At 38.1% G+C, this 12936-nt stretch overlaps 1 protein-coding gene across 2 annotated transcripts in view; it reads left to right on the top strand.

Moving 5' to 3' along the window:
- LOC126473890 (intraflagellar transport protein 122 homolog) overlaps positions 1-12936 on the top strand; it is a 228456-nt gene that overhangs the window by 91547 nt on the left and 123973 nt on the right. For both annotated transcript variants that reach the window (XM_050101240.1, XM_050101231.1), the window contains exons 12-13: positions 2393-2511; positions 5276-5429. In XM_050101240.1, the coding sequence (XP_049957197.1) occupies positions 2393-2511; positions 5276-5429 (273 nt within the window). The remainder of the gene's footprint in view (positions 1-2392; positions 2512-5275; positions 5430-12936) is intronic.

The raw sequence follows: 12936 nt of genomic DNA on the forward strand, positions 1-12936 counted from the left end.
CAATGGTCCTGCACCCATGCCCCAAGTTAATCCCCTCCGCTGCCATACCGTAGGCATTGGCAACAATTAAATAAACTATGCAAGCTTTTAGTCACATGCCCATTGTTTCAGTTTAGCTTTCTTTTTACTTGTACACATTTGAACATGTTTACAACTTGTAGTTTGTAACATTTTGTGCGCGATGCCATTCGAAGAAAGAAATGTTGTTTTGTGGACAGCTGGCCATCCTGGAACATTTACACATGACAGAATTGTTTTATATTGTTGAGTTTGCGAGAAATACGTTTCGTGCAAAAAAAAGGTTTGAAATAGACCGGCATGTCGAGACGAGTCTTCATGCAGAAGAAAGGACCATGACAATAACTTCTGACAACAGCAAGTTGTAGTAGTAGGGATATGTCCAAAGGTAACCAAAAATGTCGGTTTAACATGGATCTGTTTGAAGCATTCATTGCAAGTAATATTCCTCTTCACAAACTTACAAACCCTATCCTCGAAGGCTTGCTGCACAAATATTACTTAAATCAAAATATACCAGATGAATCAACATTGCGTAAAAGCTACATACCGACAATTTACATAAATGTTCTGGAAGAAATACGAAATGAACCCAAGGATAGCACTATCAGGATTTCAGTTGATGAATCTACAGACAGTTGCAAACTTTATTGTTGGTTCTTTAAAAGAAGAGCCTCCTTCTTCCTATTTTGCAACATGCAAAGAACTTGAAAATGTAAATCATTCTACGATCACCAGATTTGTGAATGAGGGTATTTTAAAAATATTTCCAGAATCTTCTGCAGATGAAAGGGTGTTTGTGTTTATTTCAGATGCTACTCCCTATATGATCAAAGTGGGAAAAGTCCTCAGAGTATTTTATCCCAATTTGATCAACATGACATGCTTTGCTCATGGAGTACATCGCCTTGCTGAACACATTTGTGAATGTAAATAAACTGATTTCATCCACAAAGAAAGTGTGTCTAAAGGCTCCTGCTCGCATAAAGACCTACAAAGAAAAACTACCAAATGTGCCTTTACCTTCCGAACGTGGTTCAAAGCTGTGTTGTTTTACAGTGAACATTTCAAGTCCATTAGAGGGGGTAGTAAATGACTTCGATAGTGCAGAGGCTTTGGCAGTTTGCCAGTGCAAGGGATCTTTTAATGATTATGATATTAAAAAAGACATTGCTGTGATTAGCACTCATTTTTCCCATGTATCTGCAAGTATTAAGAAGCTTGAAACTCAAGATTTGGCGTTGAATGAATTTATTCAATTAATGAAGAAAATTATTCTTGTGAACTCCTCGTTGCCAGAGGTATTCCCAAGAAAACTGAAAGAAAAATTTGAAAACACTTTAAACAATAATCCAGGCTTTGAACCCCTGTGCCAGATTGATAGTTTTATTAATGGGACAGGTGAACTTTTACCAGAAACAAAAAGTGCCAACATAGCACTCAAATTCAAATACTGCCCATTTACCATAGTTTATGTAGAATAGTCCTTTTCTACTTATAAAATTATTTTGAGTGATCAAAGACTCAATCTTATTACCAAACATTTGGAACAATATTTGGTCGTTTATAGTAGAAAAATGTGAAGTAAATTGTAAATGATGCTTTGGTCCAATAGCATTAATTAAAAGTTAATGCTGTTTGAAAAATTCATGATTGTGTGTTGTTTTTTAAATAAAATATTATGGAGTTTTTGAGCATGCCCCTCTGCATGCGATATATCTCGAAGTTGGTCTTGTACATATCGATGTTTTTGCCCGACTCCCTTGCATCGCATCTCTTTGTTACTGACAACAATGCTCACCATTTTGCAAATTTTTAGAAAAAATCCCAGAAAGGCCCCGGTCCTATTGCGTACCAGACAGTATTCAGAAAATGAGAACAGCGTTCTAAATTTATGGATTTTTCACGTAATTGATATGCACAGGTTTGACTTTGAGATATAATGCACACAGTAACTACCATGTTTTTTTTATTATTTAATCTTGCATATTTCAACACTTTTTATGCATATTTTAAGGTTTTTATGATGCATATAATCCAGTCTCTAGTCATTACGAATGAAGAGGCAGACAAATTTTTACTTAAAAATGTCACTCATATATCCCTTTGCACTCCAAATTGCGGGTATCCTAACTTAGTTACCAGCCTGTTCTTCACCATGCCAGTTTACAGCACCACTCCTGTCCTCCCCCACTCTAGTGATTACTTATAGAACATTGAGTCACCTGCCGTTTTGTGTTGTGGTCAACTTTTCCACTGTTTATGTTTGGCAGTTTAACTGACTGAAATTGATTTAGAATTTTATTTTTAATATTATTTTGAATTCCTTTGGAGAAACAAGCATTTTCAAATATATAAATTGATTTCTTTTCAGGGCTTTGTTGTTGGTCTTTGTGGATCCAAAGTATTTTGCCTCCACATTTCTACAATGTCAACAGTTGAAGTGCCTTTGTCTGCTCCTATGTATCAGTATCTTGAGAAAAAGCTTTACTAGTAAGTTACATTTTTTGACTGATTTTCAAAGTAATGGATGTGTAATAACTGTATAATTTCTGAGGCTCTTCAGTTTCTCCCAGTGTACATGATGGGATTTAATTCATGGGTGTGCAGCATTGTCTCAGTGCCCAATGGGCACTGCCTGTAGATAGTGTCGGAAGTTCCATGCGGCTTTTCGCGGATGATGCTGTAGTATACAGAAAAGTTGCAGCATTAGAAAATTGCAGTGAAACGCAGGGAGATCTGCAGCGGATAGGCTCTTGGTGCAGGGAGTGGCAACTGACCCTTAACATAGACAAATGTAATGTATTACGAATACATAGAAAGAAGGATCCTTTATTGTATGGTTGTATGATAGCGGAACAAACACTGGTAGCAGTTTCTTCTGTAAAATATCTGGGAGTATGCGTGCGGAACAATTTGAAGTGGAATGATCATATAAAATTAATTGTTGGTAAGACGGGTGCCAGGTTGAGATTCATTGGGAGAGTCCTTAGAAAATGTAGTCCATCAACAAAGGAGGTGGCTTACAAAACACTCGTTCGACCTATACTTGAACGTTGCTCATCAGTGTGGGATCTATACCAGGTCGGGTTGACAGAGGAGATAGAGAAGATCCAAAGAAGAGCGGCACGTTTCGTCACAGGGTTATTTGGTAAGCGTGATAGCGTTACGGAGATGTTTAGCAAACTCAAGTGGCAGACTCTGCAAGAGAGGCGCTCTGCATTGCGGTGTAGCTTTCTGTCCAGGTTTCGAGAGGGTGTGTTTCTGGATGAGGTCTCGAATCTATTGCTTCCCCCTACTTATACCTCCTGAGGAGATCACGAATGTAAAATTAGAGAGATTCGAGCGCGCACGGATGCTTTCCGGCAGTCGTTCTTCCTGCGAACCATACGCGACTGGAACAGGAAAAGGAGGTAATGACAATGGCACGTAAAGTGCCCTCTGCCACACACCGTTGGGTGACTTGCAGAGTATAAATGTATATGTAGATGTAGATATAGACACGGAGGTCTGGCCCACATCTGTTAATTCATTTCATTTATAATCTTTATCCCACAGATGGAGGTAAAGAAACAAAATTTATTCCCTGTTAACAGAACTCTCAGAACACCCAATAGAGACTTGAACTTTTATAGGTCTACATGTATACACAATCTACAATTCACTGTGAAATGCGTGTCATAGAGTATTTACCATTTTACCACTTGAGGATTTCTGCCCATTGCATTTGTGTATGGAATACAGGTAGAATGACTGCTCCTATGCCTCCGTGCACACTGTAATTTGTCTAATCAAGTCTTCACAGCCCCTATGGAAGTATAACATAGGGGCATCAAGTATACTCCTAGATTCTTCACTATACTGGTTCCTGAAACTGTGTAAGTGGGCTTTCATGGGATGATTGGCATCTGTATACAACAGATTGCCAATTCACATTATCCAACATTTCTGTGTTGCTCTCCTATGAGTTAAACAATCGTGTGAGCGTTAGTGTGGCCCTTCTTTTTATACATTCGGTATCCCCTGTTACACATACTTGAGCAATATTGTAAGGTGGGATGCACAAGTGATTTGTATAAGTTTTCTTTGTAGACTGCATTTTTCCATTATCCTGTCAGTAAACCAAAGTTTGCCACCCACGTTATCTGCATCTAAGCCTATGTAATAATTTTGTATCTCTACAAATTGTTACACCCAGGTATTTGTGTGAGTTGGCTGATTCCATTATGGACTCCTATATATTGTAGTCATAGGATACTATATTTTTGTGTTTTGTGATGTGCACAGTTTTATATTTCTGATCATTTAAAATAAGTTGCCAATCTGCACCAGAGTGAAATCCTATAAACATGTGAAAGGAAATTTGTGTAGCTTTCTTCAGAAAGTATTAAATTTTAGCTAACTGCATCATCTCTGAGAAGCCTGAGGTTACTATTATAATTGTCTGCAAGGTTGTTCATACACAGCATGTACAGCAATGACCCAACATATTTCCCTGGGGCACATCTGAGTAATTACTAGTATGTCTATCATCATCTACATCTACGATGACATACTACATCCTCCATAGCAAGAAATCCTTAGTCCAGTCAGAAATTATTTCAATACCCCATATCATATCACTTAGTATTGGTGTAGCATTGAATGAGTCAAATGCTTGGCTGAAGTAAAGACATACTGCATATAAATGTTTTTGCCATGGGAGAGGTCATTCTGTTTCAGATACCTCATTATGTTCAAGTGCAGAATATGCCCTGAGCTGCTACTGCAAATGGATGTTAATGAAATAGGACAGTAGTTTTTCGGATTGCTTCTGCTGTCCTTCTTGTAGACTTGTTTACCTGTGCATTTTCAACCACTGTTCACATTTTTTTGTTCAAGGAATGTATGGTATATGTGTAAAATTTAAAAATGTAAGGAAAATAGTTACAATTAGGAATATAAGTTAGCTACACTAAAAAAAGAAAAGAAATGCCAATAAAAATTGAGATATGTAGTCAAGTAGGAATAAGTGCCAAAAATTGTCAACAAAGATTACACTTCTTAAAATTAAAATAATATTTTCATGTGCATGTGTAAAGGAGCTCATTCATCCTAAAAGCTTAAGATTTTTTGTCAGTTTTTATACATTTATGTCAACTTGATTGTCATTGTGACTCCCACACCCTATTACTAAAATAGGCATTTATCATTCATTCTGAATCATTGTATGTATAGATAAGCATCAGAAGGATTTCATTCTTTTTATTATTGGCAGTGACGCTTACCACGTGGCATGCCTGGGAGTTACTGACACAGATTGGGAAGCGCTTGGTCATGCTGCTTTAGAAGGTCTGGATCTTGATGTTGCAAAACATGCATTTGTGCGGAAAAAAGATTTGAAATATCTTGAGCTAATAAGTGACATACAGGTAACCATGAAACTACTCCGCTATTAATAACAGTTTTTCTATTATTACTACTTCTGATGATACTAATAATAGTAATAGTAATAATAAAAATGCAAATATGTCACTTATCCAAATGTGCCGTACGTCATGCAAATGCACATTGTAAAATATGGGAAGAGTAGTATGTTCTAACTATATAGATATTTTTGGTAGGTAATAACTGTAAATTGAATCATTTTTCAACGCGTAGAAAAGTTTATGTGTCACCACTAAAACCTGCATTAAGAAGCATTTACATAGTCACAGTGTGCTGAATTGAACTGTCAGATAATGATACAGGAATAGTTGCGGGAAGTCTTATTCTCTTGGCAAAGAAAGTTTCTTATGTTTGAAATAAAAGAATGTAAAAAGAAACCAGACATTGTAGAAATCTGGAAGGGGCAATTTAACAGACCTACATTGCTGATGCAATTGCTCGACCAAAAATTGAAGAATGTGACTAGTGGAATGAAACATACAATGGAATGAGTTCTTCTCAGATACAGTATATCAAAAAGTTAAAGAATAATAGGTGATTTTGATCCAAAGCCAGGTGACTTATTGGATAAGTGCTGAAATGGCCAGGGGTGGGTGGTTACTACAGTGAATGGTGGAACTGAGTTGCTAGCATCAGGAAACAAGCAGCACACAGTCCTGGGTGGTGTGACAGTGGGGTGGTGAATGAAAGGCTGGGAAGCATCCCCTGTGTAAACATGGACACATTGTTATAAGATTCATTTATTACTTAATACACTACAATAGGCCACAGTATTGGTCTCAGTGTGAACAGCAGGGTGGCAGCTAGCAAAGGCACAATCCAGACTTCGCCATGACAACAATCCAAACAAGATACCAAGCAAAGAAACAAATGAGTTTCACACTGTTTACAAAAAGCATGGAAAACAAAAAGAAAGAATAATAAGAAAATCCTACAGAGGAGGTGATTTGTTGATCCGTGTAGACTTGTAGACTGTCAGAGGCCCCTCGTGTTACTTATGGCTGGCAGACTGTGTTACCCTCAGATTAGAAACTAAAAGTATTTCTACAGGCTTTTCCCATCCTTGCTTTGCTAAAGCATAGGTTTCTAAGTAACAAAAGAACCAAGGCTTGGATGTGAAGCAATCAGGTCACACATAACGCAGCAGCTCTGCCTTCCTGCAATGTCATTGCTATTACACTTCTGCTTGCTGTAGCATGTAGTAACCATCTTGATCCCATGGAGACAGTATCTGCCATATCAGCAGGTAGCCACTGATGTAACTGCGTCTGGTTGGCTCTGGTCTAACCTGCTTGCACAATCTCTTACATTCTCTGTGTCAGCGTTGTTATTTTATTCAGTCATGCCAAAAATTAGTGGTAACTCTAAAGTATGACAACGAATACCAGCAATCCCTGTCCATTACTTCATATTATTAAGCCACTTCTTGATATCAGTGTTTTAAAAATATCTGTAATACAAGAAGATATTTTAAGAACAACATAAATAATGCTTTGAGGATAGACAACTACTTGATGCATGGAAGCAGTGTTGAATAGCAGTTAAGTCCACAAACAAGGTGCATTTACTTGTGAGAAAAACACAAACACGCATGCACAAATGTGCTTCTCATGTGCACCCCCCCTCCCCCCCCCCACCCCCCCATCCCCCCACCCCCCGGTAAATACTACTGGGGGATGTTATTTTTAGCTCACTTTTAACATTGAGTATTTTAAAATGAACATATAACTTGAGTTGTTTTTAATATCTATGTTAAGTTCCTAGATTTTGTAAAGGTGATTTACATGCAAAACCAATGAAGACTAGCCCTGGCTTAGTCATTAAATTGAGATATGTTTCACAATACTCCTCACAGCATTGCAAGCTATCTGTAAGTACACAATCCAACCAAAGTCCAGTTCTCGCAGTATCAGAGTCCACCCAGTTAGTAACATAGCCTGAATAGGAAACACCTTTAAGCCAAGACCATAGCGAGAACCAAACCAATAGACCGACTAATGCACACTTCCTCTGCATAAACACTGTGATAAAGTTTCAATTGGATCAGACTGGCCCTGTGCTGGCTTATATGCAGGATTCTCATGAGAGGGCATGTCAAAGACTGCTGCGCCCAACACTGGATGCAATGGGCAGTCCAGAGTGTTAAGTGTTGCTTAGTGTCAAAGATGGCGAACAACAATTGATGGTCCATGAAAGGATGAAATTTATGTCCATAAAGGAATAATTTAAATTTCTAGACTGTGCATATGGTAGTAAGGACTTCGTGTTCTATTTGAAATTTGAGTTGCTGGGATGTGTATAAGATCTTAGAAACATATGAAATAGGAACACCAACACTGTGAGAGAATTTATAAGTCAGTATTACCAGTGTGAGACCAGGGGTGTACGTTGTCGCAGTGGCTGGTTAAGGCAATCTTTCAAAGCCTGAAAAGGTTGTTGAGAGTGAGATGACCACTCACAATGCACACTTTCGCATTGTATCTGGTAAGAGAGTTCATAACGAAGTGGCCATAATAATTGGTCTTATCCACATTTGTGGATGGCTGCATGCTGTTGGTTACCATGACATAATCTTCCATTCATTCGAGCCTAGGATGGTTGCATGAAAGAACACTTGCACAGTTTGTATTTGATTTCTTTTGCTGCCAGCCTCTGAAACAAGAGGTCAAGGTTGTGACAGTTGTCCTTGGGAGTCATACCTGTAACCGAGATATTAGTGAGGTACGCAGCACAGTTTGACATATCTAGTAGTAATTAATCATCAAAAATGCTGGCATATGACAGAGACTGATGAGATTCTGAAAGGTAACCAATTAAAATGGTAGATGCCTTACGGTTGAGCATTAGGTAAACTTGTGATGCTGGAACCTACAGAATTTGAAAATATACCTCTGGGAAGGTATTTTACTGTATCAAGTGCTGTATAGCCTCATTTTTTCAAAGAGCTCATATGGAGTTGATAAGTTTCAACTTCAACTTGTGCATACATACTGTTATCAGTTTAGTGACCTACTTGAGTATGGGGTACAGGTGTTAAAATGAACTACTATGTCATAAAAAAAAATTAATTAACTTGATCTTTGACTTTTTTGCCTAGATGCGTACATATTAAAATTTTTTACCTGTCTAAGATAAAAATCTGTGAAAAAGCTTTGACTGTAGATGATTACGTTTTCTTCGTGGCTTCTGTAATGAGGGAATGGGTTAGGTAGAGGATGAGTTGGTGGTCGGAGGTTTCCGTTTCTCTGGTTCTCCGAGAGTACCAGGCAAAGGCAGAGAAAACTGCTACAACTCGCAATGAAGATTCCGTCTCCCTTGGCAGCTAAAGTACTCACAGCCGCCGTAAAAATTTCTGGAAACGCTTTCAGAATGAGAAGGTTGAACAAGAGTGGCAGTGTGCTATCTTCTGACTAACAAACTGGTGGCTTGGAGCACGTTTTGAACAAACAAGCTGACGGCAAAATATTGTGTGTCTTTTGGACCATGGTAGTTACAGATTCATCCACTATTGTTAATTTGCGAAGAAATCACTATGCACTGTATTGCTAATCACAGTAATAGTTTTATGAAGGTCCGGCGCTCCAACTTCGAATAAAAGTTCGTACTCAATATTTACCTTCTTTTTCATAAGAAATTTTTTATTCGTGATAATTGCGGTTACAAGTTGTATCTCCTCTGCACTTCAAATTACATATATATGCAAACTTACTGATCTCTCTCTCCCCCCCCCCCCCCCCCCCCCCACAAAAAAAAAAAAAAAAAATAAATAAAAAAAAAATAAAATAAAAATAAAAAAATCTCCAGTATCCATTGCTCATCTCAAACAATAGCAAAAAAATGCTAGATGCTTTTTCTTTCACAGCAAAGAGTGTTGACATGACAGTAAAGAGCGTTGTCATCTCAATTAGCGCATCATCGCTGGTACTCGCAGCCAGAATATTACAATAATAGTACATTATGTAGGGGCATTTCATGGCCCCTCTTGGTCACAAATTTTTTTTAACATTTATGTAACCAGAACATCTATCTACACGGTATAATTATGAATACTAGGGTTACAAATTAAATCATTGAGTTGTATGTACTTTCTTAGCAACTCTCACTACTGGCTGGCATAAATAATTATACTGTGATTCTCGGGAATGGATTTTGCAATTTCAGGGCCACCCATTCAGGTGCGGTTGGTGGGGGAAACCCAAGATCAAAACTCCCTAGTGGGCATTTCCAGACCAGTTGTTTTCAGCTCGAATATTGAAAAAAAAATAGTTACTCAGTTTGTGTGGAACAAAAAATACAGAAAATCATTTAAATGTTCACAGAACTGTTTAGACTCTTTGAAAATGGAGTTATTCAAACAATACAGGATTCATTTAAGAAACAATCATGTTCTGGGTATTCTGTCAATGATGCAGTGATAATGGCATGATGTCAACGGTGCGATGCCAATGGTACAGCAGGATGGTGAGAAGCTGCAAGACATCACGATGGAATGGTGGTCAGTGGTGATGGCTGGCCAGGTGGTTAGATGTGAAGCTGTTAGAGAAAAATTGGATGGACTGGAGGCTGAGATAGAACTATTAAGGCCTCACAGCGCCAAGATAGAAGTTCTCGCAATATACAACAAGGTACAAAAGAATGAGCAAGGACAAAATGGCTAACTACAGCGCCTATCTGAAATAAAACGGGTCAGTGTTCAACTCTACCCAACAGTCCATTTCAGTTCGTGTGTGTACTTGTCCAGAGTGTCCAGGGTACAAAAAAAGTCATAGCACAGTGAAAACAATGAACACTGAGATATCTTCGCAACACTAGACACGTTGTCCAGAGTATCCACAGTTATATTAAAAAATGACACTAGTACTGTTCAGAGAAGATTGGTCCAAACGTTCACATGTTTATCAGCAACTGAGCAGGATGGATCACTGTCTTTGCGTAGTAACACTAGTTTGCCTAACACCAAACAAAGTTCGCTGTCTTTATATCACTGAAGGCGATTTCACACAATTCCAAAGAATACTGTCCAGAACAGTCACTCGTTAGCATGAGACACAGTAATCGCAACGAAACATGACACTTAATGTTATAGAACAATTACATGTATATACAGGAAAAGAGATAGGATATCCTATTCAGAAGAAAGAGTCCACAAAACTCACTTAACACTAAGACACAAAATCAAAAACGTGCAAAAAATGATGGAATAACCTACGGGGGCGGGGGAATGCAGCTTATCCTACAAGTACTGACAACCGACAAGAAAACACATAGTTATATCCCTACATCTGGATTGAAGGTTCACTCATTTTAGAACACCAGTTCATGGCACACAGTGGTGACATGTTATCAACACATATCATAAGAAACAAATTACTTAACTTAAATAATTACTATTTATATATCATATAGTTACACAAATCATGACATACAAAAAAAAGCACACAGAATTATCTCTAGAACATTTTTAAATCTTTTTGAGGGTACACACCATTTATTTTCAATGTCTTTGAATATGCCAACAGATATGCACATGGATGTGGCAGTTTTATAACAACATAATACTGTCTTCTCTTTAATCCCTCATCATGTTTCTTCTTTTTCATAAGAACTTTCTCTTTCATGTTGAGGTAAGCATCATGAATTTCCTCTTCCCATGAAATCCTATTTCGGGGTATCTTTGGTAATGCTTGCACTCACTCATTATTTTCTTCAGTATTTAGGGGTAATTCTTCCGGAGTGTAACCTGTAGTTGTATGCCATAGGTTATTTACGACTGTAGTGAAGTCGTTCAACAGATCATTCCACTTGGTTTGCTTCATTGAACTGTAGGTTCTCATAAAATGATTTAATTCTCTAAATACGCGTCCCATGGGACTCGCTCCAGGATTGTAACCAGAAGTATTTGCTTCCCATAAAGCCTTCTACCAAGTATAACACGTGAAAATTTTGTGTTGTATGCTAGAATCATTCTGGGCTTCCCAACAGATGGAATAAAATCAAAAAGCAATTTCTTGAAAACGGATTTGCTGGTGGCTGATTGAATTGGGTACAACATTACATACTTAGAAACGTATCCAAAAATCCAACTATGTATTTACTACCTCCTCTTGCCCTTCGAACTGGCCCACGGATGTCCACAGAGATTATATCTAAGGGCTTATGTAGAATGATGGAGTGCATATCATCTTGTGTACCTTTGTTACAAGGCTTAGTCAGCTGACAAACTTTGCATTTCTTCAAAACCTGTTGAACTCTTCTCCTGATACTCAGAAAGTAACAATAACTACCTATCTTACTTGTATATTTAAGTATGCCAAAATGTCCCCAAACATAGTGAGTGTGCAAAATGAGCTTTTGCACGTAATCTTCTGATACACATACACACCACTTATCTAAAGTATCAAACCTTCTGCAGAACAAACCACTATCAATTACTTTGAAAAATCTTCGGAGCTGCCCTTGGTCTGGCTGATTCAGTTTATTCAGAATTATAGACTAATGATCATGTCATTGCTGGAGGACAGATAGGTTACTACACTTGTATAAATAATATCTCCTGGATTCCAAATCTTTCAACAGCAAGATTTTATGTTGCTTCTCCTCATCTTCCATAGTGGTAATGTTCTTCAAACCTTCAGGTACTCTAGACAAAGCATCTGCGATCTGGTTATGTTGTCCCTTTATGTATACAACTCTGAAATTATATTCTTGTAAAGCCAAGGTCCAGCGTGATAGACAAGCATGAAGTAGTTTGCATTGTTGCAAAAATGTGAGAGCTTGATGATGGCAGTACACGATAGTGTGCGCTCGCTCCAAACAAGTAATAGTGGATTTTTCGAAACACCCACACAGTCACCAAAGCTTCCAATTCTGTGGTTGTGTAGGAGCACTTGCAACATGATAACACCCAACTTGCGTAAGGTATGGGACAGAACGTTGGCTGATTATTGATGTCCTTAATTTGAAACAAACAGCAACCTAAACCAACTCTCGATGAATCAGTCATCAAACCAAACTCAAGAGTGATATCTGGGGTGTAACAATTTTGCATCCGCAAGGGTGTCTTTGATAAGCAGGAATGCAACTTCACAGTCATTTGTCCACCTCTACGGTACATTGTTTCATAGAAGCTGGTATAAGGGCTCTGCATTCATCACTTGTTTGTTTAAAAATCGCCCATAGAAGGTTGTCATTCCTATGAAAGATTTTAACTGCTTCTTGTTTGATGGTGTGGGAAAATTCTTGATGGCGCTCTCCTTTCTCTGAATCCAGCATTATTCCCTTATTGTCTACTGTATGCCCGAGGAAATGGATCCATTCAAGAGAAAAATGAGACTTTTGCAGGTTAGCTGTCACACTTGCTTTACTATATGCATTTATGACTCTAGCCGAGAGAATTATCTGTTCTTCCCAAGAAGATGTAGCAATGAGAATACCATCGACAACAACGTAAGTTGACTACGCAGTTCAGGTCCTAAAGCAGGATCCAATGCC

The sequence above is a fragment of the Schistocerca serialis genome, chromosome 1 (genome assembly GCF_023864345.2).
Source record: "Schistocerca serialis cubense isolate TAMUIC-IGC-003099 chromosome 1, iqSchSeri2.2, whole genome shotgun sequence".
Classification (NCBI taxonomy): Eukaryota; Metazoa; Arthropoda; class Insecta; order Orthoptera; family Acrididae; genus Schistocerca; species Schistocerca serialis.